The 13,570-nt window shown below is 36.6% G+C and overlaps 2 protein-coding genes across 2 annotated transcripts; one reads left to right on the forward strand and one right to left on the reverse strand.

The window, feature by feature from the left end:
* Positions 1-4,561: 4,561 nt before the first annotated feature.
* On the reverse strand, positions 4,562-6,605 carry RpS17 (ribosomal protein S17). Its single transcript, NM_001043802.1, has 3 exons — positions 6,573-6,605; positions 6,283-6,434; positions 4,562-4,826 (listed from the first exon to the last, which is right to left on the reverse strand). Exons 1-3 carry the CDS (start codon positions 6,573-6,575, stop codon positions 4,580-4,582), a joined length of 402 nt encoding a protein of 133 aa, NP_001037267.1. The 5' UTR covers positions 6,576-6,605; the 3' UTR covers positions 4,562-4,579.
* A 1,560-nt stretch (positions 6,606-8,165) lies between these two features.
* On the forward strand, positions 8,166-13,068 carry Fkbp45 (45 kDa immunophilin FKBP45). The gene is made up of 8 exons (NM_001043891.1): positions 8,166-8,191; positions 8,738-8,965; positions 9,343-9,509; positions 9,945-10,114; positions 10,339-10,546; positions 11,007-11,177; positions 12,251-12,423; positions 12,987-13,068. The coding sequence occupies exons 1-8, from the start codon at positions 8,182-8,184 to the stop codon at positions 13,066-13,068; spliced, it is 1,209 nt and encodes a 402-aa protein (NP_001037356.1). The 5' UTR covers positions 8,166-8,181.
* The last annotated feature ends 502 nt before the right edge of the window (positions 13,069-13,570 follow it).

Genomic DNA, 13,570 nt, shown 5'->3' on the forward strand with positions numbered 1-13,570 from the left:
GCACTCCCATGTTATACAGTTTGTATATCAAACCGTTGTGCCAGACTTTGTCGAACGCCTTCGCTATATCGAAGAAGAGGGCTCCTGTCGGAATGGACCGTGAAGCAAGATACATGGAAACCAGTAATCTTATCCCCAAGGGCGGATCCAGCTTTGGTGCCAGGAGGGGGTCACATAGTCATGGTCAAGTCAAGAACTTATAATTTAATTTTGATAACAATAGATACAAGTAAAAAATATGTATTTTATTATTTTAGGAAAGTAAGTACTGTACTTAAAAATATTTATTCTTTATTGTACACTTGAAAAACTTAACACATAATAACTTGTACATATACGTACATATTGTCATCTTCTCTTGAAGACATCCAGAGAAGCACTATCACGCCCGGAATGAGGCAGATTATTTAATTCCATAACCGTGGTCCTAAAATCATTTTGTTCAATATGTGGTCCACCTAGGTCCTGGAACCAGCTCAGGGGGGGTCATGACAACCATGACCCCACCCCTTGCTTATCCCTTAATTACAAAGTTAACTATCGCGTATTTAGCGAAATGTCGCTTAAACCAAATAGCCTTTCACCCCTCGATAGGTCGGTAGGTATGTACCTACTAAATGTCACTATTTACTCGAAGTTATATTAACTGTATACGGTAAATTAATAAGCTGATATGGGCTACTCCCACATATACACTTTAACATACACCACACATTTATATTTAATTCCGACACAAATTTCAGCAGTCGATGGGCACTAACCGACCGTTCGACTCGTCGCCGCTGGACAGTGTCAGAGTCTACTGCAACACAGTCTCCACTTTCAATATTTCTGGTATATCAATGGCGTTTAGTACTACTGGGGCTGAGATTACTTGTTTATTGTAATAAACATTCTGAAAACAACAAAAGTGCCGGAATTTCGTTGTATTTGACTTGACTATTCTTTGTACAACTGACATTTCCTACCTAAGCTGATAGCCCTAGGGGCTATGTCAGCGTAACCCTAATTTTAGTAGGTGAGCTCACGGGGCTCAAACCTGATGATGTTGCTAACACGAACCCTAGCAAGAGCCGTGCTTCGCAGAATCTACCACCGGATCGGAAACGCGACCCACTGAGAAGATCCGGCGAGAAACTCAGTGGGCCGTGTCTGAGAGTTAATTTACTCGTCGAGCCCTTCGTCGCTAGCGACGGGTTCGACGAGAACGGTTACCGGTGCTTGAGGTACCTAAAAGCACCGTTAGTGGATCGGGAGGATCCGAGATGACGTGTTTTTGGCGACGTCGACTGCTTTCCATTCTGTCTGCAGGATCGGGAATGTAGTTACCGGCGGTCACGATGAGAGGGTTCTCGTGTCGTGCCGCTTTATCGAAGTGGCGCATCGACGCCGACTGAAGATACTTACTGATGGACTCTAAGTCCAGGTCGTCATGGAGGTCGACGTTCCTGACGAACCACGGGGCTCCGACGGCTATCCTGCAAAAACGGGATTGAATAATTTGGAATGATTTTAAGTGTATGCGAGTGCGAGTACGCGTGAGCGAACACTACACTTGCATAGGTCATGACGGGGCGTATGCAAGTTTTGTAGTGTCACCTTATTTCCAAGGGACATTTTACTTCTACATATCATCGGGTAGAGACGTCCTAGAATGAAGGCGGCACGGTCGCGTACCGTCTTGATGTGGGGGCGGAACGTCATCCTTTTGTCGAGGGTGACGCCTAAATATTTGACCTTCGGGGTCCACGGTATGGGCTGGTCGAACATCGTGATAATGGCGGGGGTGTTGACGCACCTAGTCGGGAGGGAGGGAGTTACCGGCGGTCACGATGAGAGGGTTCTCGTGTCGTGCCGCTTTATCGAAGTGGCGCATCGACGCCGACTGAAGATACTTACTGATGGACTCTAAGTCCAGGTCGTCATGGAGGTCGACGTTCCTGACGAACCACGGGGCTCCGACGGCTATCCTGCAAAAACGGGATTGAATAATTTGAAATGTTTTTAGGTGTATGCGGGCCGCGTGAGCGAACACTACACTTGCATAGGTCATGACGGGGCGTATGCAAGTTTTGTAGAGTGTCACCTTATTTCTAAGGGACATTTTACTTCGCCTACATATCATCGGGTAGAGACGTCCTAGAATGAAGGCGGCACGGTCGCGTACCGTCTTAATGTGGGGGCGGAATGTCATCCTACTGTCGAGGGTGACGCCTAAGTATTTGACCTTCGGGGCCCACGGTATGGGCTGGTCGAACATCGTGATTGGGCGAACGGCGGGGGCGGGGGTGTTGACGCGCCTAGTCGGGAGAGGGATGCTCAGCGTGGTGTTCGGAGGGCGACCCCTTTTGAAAAGCACCGCTGTGCTTTTCGTGGGGTTGATGTCGATGCGCCACTTCCGGAACCACTGTCCCATGGTGGTAGCTGCGGTCTGAAGTCGTCGATGAAGCAACGCCTTCTTCCTACACGAGTAGTAGATGGCGGTGTCATCGGCGAAGAGCGCCAGATGGGTCTCCGGAGACCGGGGTATATCATTGATATACAAACTGAATAGTAACGGGGAGAGGGCGGAGCCTTGCGGGACTCCGGCTGTGACGTGACGGGGCTGGGAACGCGTTCCCTCGACTCGATATCGGAACGAACGGTTCGACAAGTAGTCTCGTATGATGTGCACGAGCCTGTCTGGCACTCCCATGTTATACAGTTTGTATATCAAACCGTTGTGCCAGACTTTGTCGAACGCCTTCGCTATATCGAAGAAGAGGGCTCCTGTCGGAATGGACCGTGAAGCAAGATACATGGAAACCAGTAATCTTATCCCCAAGGGCGGATCCAGCTTTGGTGCCAGGAGGGGGTCACATAGTCATGGTCAAGTCAAGAACTTATAATTTAATTTTGATAACAATAGATACAAGTAAAAAATATGTATTTTATTATTTTAGGAAAGTAAGTACTGTACTTAAAAATATTTATTCTTTATTGTACACTTGAAAAACTTAACACATAATAACTTGTACATATACGTACATATTGTCATCTTCTCTTGAAGACATCCAGAGAAGCACTATCACGCCCGGAATGAGGCAGATTATTTAATTCCATAACCGTGGTCCTAAAATCATTTTGTTCAATATGTGGTCCACCTAGGTCCTGGAACCAGCTCAGGGGGGGTCATGACAACCATGACCCCACCCCTTGCTTATCCCTTAATTACAAAGTTAACTATCGCGTATTTAGCGAAATGTCGCTTAAACCAAATAGCCTTTCACCCCTCGATAGGTCGGTAGGTATGTACCTACTAAATGTCACTATTTACTCGAAGTTATATTAACTGTATACGGTAAATTAATAAGCTGATATGGGCTACTCCCACATATACACTTTAACATACACCACACATTTATATTTAATTCCGACACAAATTTCAGCAGTCGATGGGCACTAACCGACCGTTCGACTCGTCGCCGCTGGACAGTGTCAGAGTCTACTGCAACACAGTCTCCACTTTCAATATTTCTGGTATATCAATGGCGTTTAGTACTACTGGGGCTGAGATTACTTGTTTATTGTAATAAACATTCTGAAAACAACAAAAGTGCCGGAATTTCGTTGTATTTGACTTGACTATTCTTTGTACAACTGACATTTCCTACCTAAGCTGATAGCCCTAGGGGCTATGTCAGCGTAACCCTAATTTTAGTAGGTGAGCTCACGGGGCTCAAACCTGATGATGTTGCTAACACGAACCCTAGCAAGAGCCGTGCTTCGCAGAATCTACCACCGGATCGGAAACGCGACCCACTGAGAAGATCCGGCGAGAAACTCAGTGGGCCGTGTCTGAGAGTTAATTTACTCGTCGAGCCCTTCGTCGCTAGCGACGGGTTCGACGAGAACGGTTACCGGTGCTTGAGGTACCTAAAAGCACCGTTAGTGGATCGGGAGGATCCGAGATGACGTGTTTTTGGCGACGTCGACTGCTTTCCATTCTGTCTGCAGGATCGGGAATGTAGTTACCGGCGGTCACGATGAGAGGGTTCTCGTGTCGTGCCGCTTTATCGAAGTGGCGCATCGACGCCGACTGAAGATACTTACTGATGGACTCTAAGTCCAGGTCGTCATGGAGGTCGACGTTCCTGACGAACCACGGGGCTCCGACGGCTATCCTGCAAAAACGGGATTGAATAATTTGGAATGATTTTAAGTGTATGCGAGTGCGAGTACGCGTGAGCGAACACTACACTTGCATAGGTCATGACGGGGCGTATGTAAGTTTTGTAGTGTCACCTTATTTCCAAGGGACATTTTACTTCTACATATCATCGGGTAGAGACGTCCTAGAATGAAGGCGGCACGGTCGCGTACCGTCTTGATGTGGGGGCGGAACGTCATCCTTTTGTCGAGGGTGACGCCTAAATATTTGACCTTCGGGGTCCACGGTATGGGCTGGTCGAACATCGTGATAATGGCGGGGGTGTTGACGCACCTAGTCGGGAGGGACAACTGACACTTCACAGACCACAGCCATATATACTATACAGGTTATTCAATTAAAACAAGACAATTTTATTCTTATAATTTATTAATTACGCCTGCCACCATAGCCACCCTGGGTAGCTGGCTGTGTTAGTTGCAGGCCATTAATATTGTTGAAGTCCAGCATCTTCAACATATCCTTGGTGTCGGGGTCTACTTCGATGATGTCATGTTCGAGAGCAGACACTTCTGGGACATAGTTGTCACGCCTCTCACGCTCCTCTTCCTGAAGTTTGATAGAGATTCCTCGCACTTGCGAGTGTCTGAGACGCCTCATTAAATGTGTGGCAAATCTAAAACAATAAAATACAATTTTATTGGTATACTATAATATTCAATGTGACTGCAATCCATTCTGTACGCCAATTTTCAGATTAAATTCAATATCTATTAGGGAATTTGAAATTTTTATCACCTTTTTACACACATAAAACTTTAATTAGCTGACACAACGAAAGTGCAGCCTCAAGGAAAAACAGTAATGCATTTCGGCCATGAAGTGGTAATGCATTTGGGTTTGAAGGTTGGCCAAACCGTTGAAAAGTAAATAAAAGAGATAGTAGTAGAGTAAGAAAAGTGAATAAAAAAGATTTTGAACTCATATTTGAAGATGAAGGCGACGTTAATGTGGGTGATATCATTAAGCTCTGGTGACCCTTAACACCAAATGAGCTTAGAGCTTCAAATTAATAAAAAAAACTTCCAATTGCTTTCATTATGTTGGAGTAATTAAGTTATGTTAACATGTGAAAATCACAAAATTTACTTGTTTATTTATGCTTAGTTCTATTGTTTTCAATTTCTTTATAATAATAGTTTATTAAGGTTACCGATTTCTGAATGGTCTCTTAAGCCCCTGTAAACTGTGTAATAGTGTTGGGTATACTACTACAAAAATGCTAGCAGTGCTGATCCAATTTGTGATCTAACTTTATACATAATCTATAATTATTGTATAATTAATTGTATAATGAATGTATGTATATGATAATTGTATTGACATGACAACTTCAACTTAATAATATATATTTTTGTTTTGATAACACAATAATTTCGTAGCCAATATATTCTACATAATGTTCAGGTCTGGATTATTACTATTATTAATAGTTGGTATGGGACAATATTGTAAGGATAATCTGGCAATATAATTACTAGAATGAAAATTTCTGGCAGAAAATTTCCAAGTAACTATTGTTAAGATATTTTTTGCTTCAAAATTATGTTTCTATTTAATCACCAATTAGGTGACTAATATGAACATACCTAATATTTTTGTTTTGCTTTTCCAAATTATTACATTTGTATCTTCAGTAGCTTATTATGAATTATAATTTTAATAACCTGTCACTTTAAAACCTAGGAGAAGTTTTAAAGGATTGGATACTGTCAGCATACATTTCGTAAATTGCACGTTTAAGTTTTTGAATTCAGATTATCTGAAATCAAATTTTATAGTAATATATTCGTTTTCCTAATAATTTAAATTTTTTTTAGAAAATATGTGTATATCTGTAATATCTATACAGTACAGAATCCCCGCATCGCTTCTACACTACTTTTCTACTAAAACATCACCTAAAAGTTTTCATTTAAAATCAAAATTTAAAGACCATTGAATTCAATAACACACTTGTTTCATTTGGTTGCGAGTATGCATTAATTATTGTTAGATTTATTTGAATGGGTTAATATTTGTTTGTGTAAAGCAAAAATTAAATGTTAGATTTTTAATAGGAATATACTCACCCAGCAATTTTATTCCTAAGAGGCTTGGTAGGAATGATAGCGATTTCTTCACATATTCTTTTATTTGTATCAAAATCAAGTGTTAATCTTGTATAGTATTTTTCAATAATAATCTTCGCCGCTTTCTTGACGGTTTTAGTCCGGACACGACCCTACAACAAATTTTCTGTAAATTACACAGGTAGCAAGAATTCATTTTAGGAAAACTGATGAACACCGTATTAAAACAGTTGTAAGAAAATACAATTGTTAAGATTATTTTGGATTACATTACGAATTTATTAAATTACCATGGCTGAAGTTGTACAGCGCTGCTTTTGACAGAATCAAAGAGAAGCGAAAGGAAGAAAGAACACAGTGTTGCACGTTTTACGGATTTACATTCTAGGTGATAATCTATGGAAAAAATTTTTTGCACTTCTAAATAATCTATGAAACAATAAAACTGTGAATAAAATATGTAAATGTATTATCCAAAGTTCACTTTGAAGTACTTTTAGTCACTTGTACTACGGTTAAAACAAGCCAATACAGCCTATCATTACTTCCCGGATACCATTTCCATTCATTATACTCATTGATGTATTAAAAAATGTGTTTTTATATATCTATGATTATACTCTTTTTAATTTTTATACAACACTAGACTAACCCGTCTGCCTACTTTGCGGGCTGACTTTTTATTTAACTTTGATCCGATCGATACTAGGCTTCACAAGATCATCCGCTTAGCTAAATTTTTTTTATTGCTTTCATGGGTGGACGCGCTCACAGCCCACCTGATGTTAGGTAGTTACTGGAGCCTATAGACATCTACAACGTAAATGCGCCAACCACCTTGAGATATAAGTTCTAAGGTCTCAGTATAGTTACAACGGCTGCCCCACCCTTCAAACCGAAACGCATTACTGCTTCACGGCAGAAACGGGCTAGGTAGTGGTACCTACCCGTGCGGACTCACAAGAGGTCCTACCGCCAGTAATTACGCAAATTATAATTTTTGCCGGTTTCATTTTTATTAAACGATGTTATTCCTTCACTGTGGAAGTCAATTGTGAACCCCCGATTGGTAGCCACCTACGGGATTTGAACACCGTTGCATCGCTAGATACGAATGCACCGGACTTATCCTGTAGGCCACGACGATCTTAATATAAAGATTCCTAGAATCATTTCATCTAAATTGTTCTAGCTATTTCGGAATCTTTAGTGTTGGATGGTTAAATTTGAAGGGATTGGGTTCTGTAGGTTGATGAGAGGCTATTTAAAAACACACTGCTTCATTATAATTATATTGAAAATACTTTGTACATTGTTACACCATTATAATATTTTATCTTTATAAAATTCGTAGATGTTGCTCTGACCGTGTCTAGATGAAAAGTCATTGTCTTCACTGACGAGAAGACAATTATTTGTTTTAAACATTTAAAATAATTCCAATATTCGAAATCTGTAACCTTACATGTGTCAAGTGCTGCCGGCCATTACTTTTATATTCAAACTCCAACATTTAGAGAATATATACAATTTTTTCATATACCTACGTAGATACTATATAATATATAATTTTTATAATGGTATAAATGACATGTTTATAAAGAGAAAAATTAATAAGCATGACATTGGCAAAATGCTATCGCTAGTCATAAAATACATGTAGAATAATCTATGACTGTAAAAAGCTGATTGCCATAATCAAAAAGAAGAAGAACAATAGTGTCAAAAGTGTCAAAAGAGTCGTTTACCGCGCGCGTTCATTCATCAGGAGCACGAGTAGTCCCCACATGCTGAGTTACTTACAAGAGTACAAAACTAAAGTGGTTAAAATTAAAATAACGAATCAACTTAATTTTGTTTGTGTTTCTAGTCATTTACGCATCTGATCTAACTATCAACATGTTTTGGGGTAAGTATTCCTAATGCCGGTTATAACCACGTGTTGTATGCCGGTGTTGAACCGCATTGTTTCATGGCACGAAACAAATTCTCTGGGTATTCGACTTGATTTCAAAGTTTTCAATATCCACAAACATTTACTAAAGTGCAATTTTGCTGTCAATTTTGGCTTTAAGAATTCTTTGTGCTAAATTTAATAAAATTGATAATTAACTAAAACGAGATAGGTGGAACAACATCCATCAAGTCTCTTTGACTTTACGTTATTCTTATTTCATATCTGTTGCGTGTCTTATACGTCTTAATTAGCGATACATGTGATACTTTTGTAACCATCCTTCTTCAGTTGTGTTTATGTCTTAGTCGTAATCACTTTTAATAAGGAATTTTATCCTTACTTACTTATCCAAAATCGCCCATCGAAATTAATTTATAATTAATAGATTAGCACTCAAAAAATCACTACTTTAATTCTAGATCTTTTAAAATAAAACTAAATGGTGTTGTAGATTATATTTTAAAGAATGTTTCGTACTAACTTTTTTTTATTCTACAGGATTAATAATGGAACCCAACAAACGGTACACCCAAGTGGTGGAGAAGCCGTTCCACATTTCACAGGCTGCTATGGACACATCAACTGGTGATAATGAGCCATGTCAAGTGATGGTTGTTGTTGATGGAAAGAACTTTCTCGTGTGCACTCTCCAGAAAAACAAATGCATTCAAGTTCCACTTGACTTGTATTTCAAAACAGGAGACTCTATTGCCTTTTTGACTAATGGTAAATTAAACAAAATTTATAGTAAGATGATAGATTAACCTATTATCGGGGAATTGCCTTTTTAATTACGTAGTATATAATGGGTGCAAGATCTTTCACTAAGATGTGCCAGTACAATTCTCAACAGCAAAATGATACTGATTTCCTTCATGAATATTAAATTCATGTTTTGGCATGTTTCAAAATGTATTGATGATTAATACCTTTGTTGTAAAACTATACATCCTGCCCATTTTAAGGACATATTCATATATTCATTTTATTGATTATGTTTGATGTATTTATACACCCTGCTTGGTTAACAGGTTAAGTTACCTTTTTGATATTCAAGTATGACATAAACTACATGTGAATTAAACATAGTTTAATGATATCAGGTAAATGCAATGTACATCTAACTGGATACTTGGACCCTGAGTTTGAGGATGAGCAGTCAGAGGATGAGGAAGAGGTTGAAGAAGAAGAGGAAGAAACTTCAGCACCTATCAACAACAAAAGGAAACTTGAAAACAATACTAATGCTACTGCCAGCAAGAAAGCCAAGGTACCGTACAATAATACAAACAAATATTTGAAACGATATCCTCTCCTTAGTACTATCATATAACATTTACCTTTTAAACATTAAAAAATACAAGCACATTTCTTAAAATCATTACAATTATTTCTGTTTATGCTTTTTGTCATAAATGTGGCTTCGGAATAAATTATATTCTTATGAATTTTCGTTAATCCCTTCAAAGTTTACGTAATAGCCCAAATAACATATTGATGAACTGCTAGTTGTCAAGTGATGCTTTTGGTTAAAACAACTTTTGTTATTGCCTTTTTGATTTGTTTAATAATAAAAGACAATCTGCCAATGCTTGCAGTAGTTAGTGACTTTTTGATAAGACCATAGTAAAAATTTTGTATCAGGTGCTATGTATCTGTATACTCTTTTAATTGTTTCCATGCATATAATTTCAAAAACTTGCAGCCAGATAAAAAAACTGCAAAAAAAACAGCTGCAGCTGAGAGCTCAGATGATGATGATGATGATGATGAGGAAGATCAACTTCAGAAATTGTTGGATGGTGAAGATATTGACACAGATGAAAATGATGACTCATTCAAAATGAATACTTCTGGTGATGCTAGTGATGATGAGTGAGTACTGATAAACATCCTATATGCTAACTTAATCAGATTCTGTTCAGCACCTGTAGTGCTAGCGTCTTCATAAGTAATAGAAGATAAAGAAGGAAGCATGTAGTCATTGGTACAAATATTATCTTGTTCCCAAAAACATTTTATTTAAACATTTCAGAGTATGCACTAAAACTAAACATGTAGTATATTCCTAAATTTAAATGTCTTAAAAAATTTAATAGAGATGAAGAGGATTCTGATGAAGAAGAAGGTGATGATGATGATAAAGATGAAGAGTCTGAGGAGGCTGAAACCACTTTGGATACAAGTAAGGAAGAATCCAAAGTTGATACTTCCAAGCTTACCAAGTCACAGAAACGGAGACTCAAGAAGAAACAAAAGCAACAAGAAAAAGCCCAAGGACAGGTGAATGGTGTTGACAAACCCAAGGTATTTGATTTAATACATTAAATTCTGTTTATTTTATTATTTAGTAATTTCAAATTTTATTAAATTGGCATGTTACAAAACAATCAAGTGCCAAATGCCAAATATAAGATACTGATTTTAGTTGGAAGTTTAAGTAAGACTTAATATGGGACAAGGAATTCAAATTACAAAGCATTTATTAAGTAGACCTTCACAGTTGGGCTTTTAATGATCATGACTTCACCATTAAGTAAAATGCTCTTTCACAACAAATTTAGAATAATGTTTCACCACTGGAAAATTGGTAATAAACTCAGCAAATTCCTTGAACCCTGCTTGGGTTGGCACTAGAAGAAGCAGGAATATCACTAAGTGCTGGTCTAAATGTATGTTTGTCCTGTTGCTATGTCGGACATAGCTCAAGCCTACAATTACCTGTTCAATAAAATAATAGAATGTATCTTTATTCTTTTATTTTTAGAAAGAGAAAGCAGAACCACAAAAAACTGAAAAGAAAAAGGCTGCAGCTAAAAAAGAAAATGAGGAGGGTCCAATTGAAAAAAAGGAGAAGAAAGCTCTCAGTGGTGGAGTACAAATTGAGGACCTGAAACTTGGTAATGGTCCTGTTGCTAAGCCAGGCAAAGTTGTCATGGTAGGTGAAATTTCATAACTTCATTATATCTATATATATAAAAATGAAATGCTGTTTGTTAGTCTCACTAAAACTCGAGAAGGGCTGGACCAATTTGGCTAATTTTGGTCTTGAATTATTTGTGGAAGTCCAGGGAAGGTTTAAAAGGTAGACAAATATGAAAATGCTCAGAATTAAATAAAAATAACAATTTTGTTTTTCCTTTGATGTGTCCCCCGTCGGATGGATTCATTAACATTATACAAAAGTTACGTTTTTTTATTTATCGATTGAGGCACTACGAAGTCAGCCGGGTCAGCTAGTTATACATTAATTGTATTACTATTTGTCTAACCTTTGATAAATGCTAGTATTGATTCACTCTCTCCTCACACTTTAGGCCTAAATCGTTGCTATAGTCAATAAGTGTGACTTTTATTCAACATCAAGCATAATTTTGTAAACACAATTATAAAATAGTGTATTTAAACTGAGAACTAGGTCATTTTATTTTCAAGAGACACAACTTCGAAATTGATCTTAAACAGTAATATATAAAATTAATAATACTTAAAATAATATAGTAAATGTATTGATAATGTCAATAATGTTTTCGCTGCTACCGTGTTCCATTGTCTGTATAAAGATAAAGATGCTTCAACAATAAATTGACAAGTACATTTCCAACTTTTATATAAAAAATTATTAGATATGTTACAAGTACAATGATCATTTAAATTATGTGTCTTATTGTAACTCCTCAAATGTATAATCAATATCAAGACTTATAGTTTGTTTTCATACAATGATCATTTAAATTATGTGTCTTATTGTAACTCCTCAAATGTATAATCAATATCAAGACTTATAGTTTGTTTTCATGGATTCTATTGTGATAATAATAGCTTTCATATAATAATATAATAATGCACATAAGTAGTTTCAATATATTTTATATAATAATGCTTCAATATATTTTATATAATATAAATTTATATATTTTATAAAATAATATAATAATATAATAATATATAATAAGATTTCATATAATAATGCACATAAGTAGTTTCAATATATTTTTTTGTATTTAATAGGTCTACTATGAAGGTCGCCTTAAACAAAACAACAAAATGTTTGACAACTGCCTCAAGGGACCTGGATTCAAGTTCCGTCTTGGCGCAAAAGAGGTCATTAGCGGCTGGGATGTTGGTGTTTCTGGTATGAAAGTCGGAGGCAAAAGGAAGATTATCTGCCCTCCCGGCATGGCGTAAGTATACTTAACTACATATGCGAATATAATATTCTTTAAACAATATTTACAAATGCTTCTTCCACCCAGTAATTAATTAACATAATTTGTTTGAAATGAAAAGAACAATGAAGTAGTATTGCAACAATAAAAATATCTTTCGAGACATCAATATCAGATGTCGCAGGTAGGTGGGTGGCATTGAAATTGTGGTGCATTAAGACCGCTCAATACTATGTAGGCTATGAATTCAATGTACAGATACAAATCAACACATTTAATTATTTAAGAAAAGCAAATGTTTCAGATACATCTTGTTGATATACATACATACTTATACATGGTACATTATATATCTACCATACTTTCCTTTGTTTGATATATTATTAACCCATTATAGTCCCTAAGACTAATGTATTATAAGACTATCTGTCTGATATGTATAAACTTTGTATTTGTTTTGTACCTATCATCAATATGATCAACAAAATTTAAATAATGTATTTTTTTTAATTTTCAGTAACAAAACATGACAAAAAGAAATATTAATTTGTGACTAATTTATATAATTTTTTTAACAGGTATGGTGCAAAAGGCTCTCCTCCAGTTATTCCACCTAACTCCACCTTAGTATTTGAAGTTGAATTGAAGAATGTTAAGTGAACACTAGTTTTAAGTAACAGATAATTTGATCATTTGATTGCCATTGTATGAATGAAACATGTATGTTTGCCAATCTGAAGTTGATATTGCCACTTGTATTTCATTTGTCACAGATAAGAGTACAAAATTGTAAAAAAAAATATGATTAATAACTTTTTCTCCTTTGATGGACAATATTACCTATTTGTCATTTAGAGACTTCTCAGGAGGACTGTTATAATTACATGATTGGTGTTAATGTTAAATTCACATTAAGATTAGCTGGTAAGCTTCATTGGACTATATGACTACTAATTATTTTCAAATACATACTTTCTAGTTATGGTTCTATTTTTATTGTGATATCAGTAGTAAAATGTTGAAAATATGTATTTCAATAGGTTTTTATTTCTCCAAATATATTTTAATAACAGCATGATGCTATCTTAAGTTTTCATACAGGTGTTACCAAATTTGTGTAGTGTACTCAGTGTCCTTAGTTTAAAACTACTAACAACATCAA

Source organism: Bombyx mori, chromosome 21 (genome assembly GCF_030269925.1).
Source record: "Bombyx mori chromosome 21, ASM3026992v2".
NCBI classification, from domain to species: domain Eukaryota; kingdom Metazoa; phylum Arthropoda; class Insecta; order Lepidoptera; family Bombycidae; genus Bombyx; species Bombyx mori.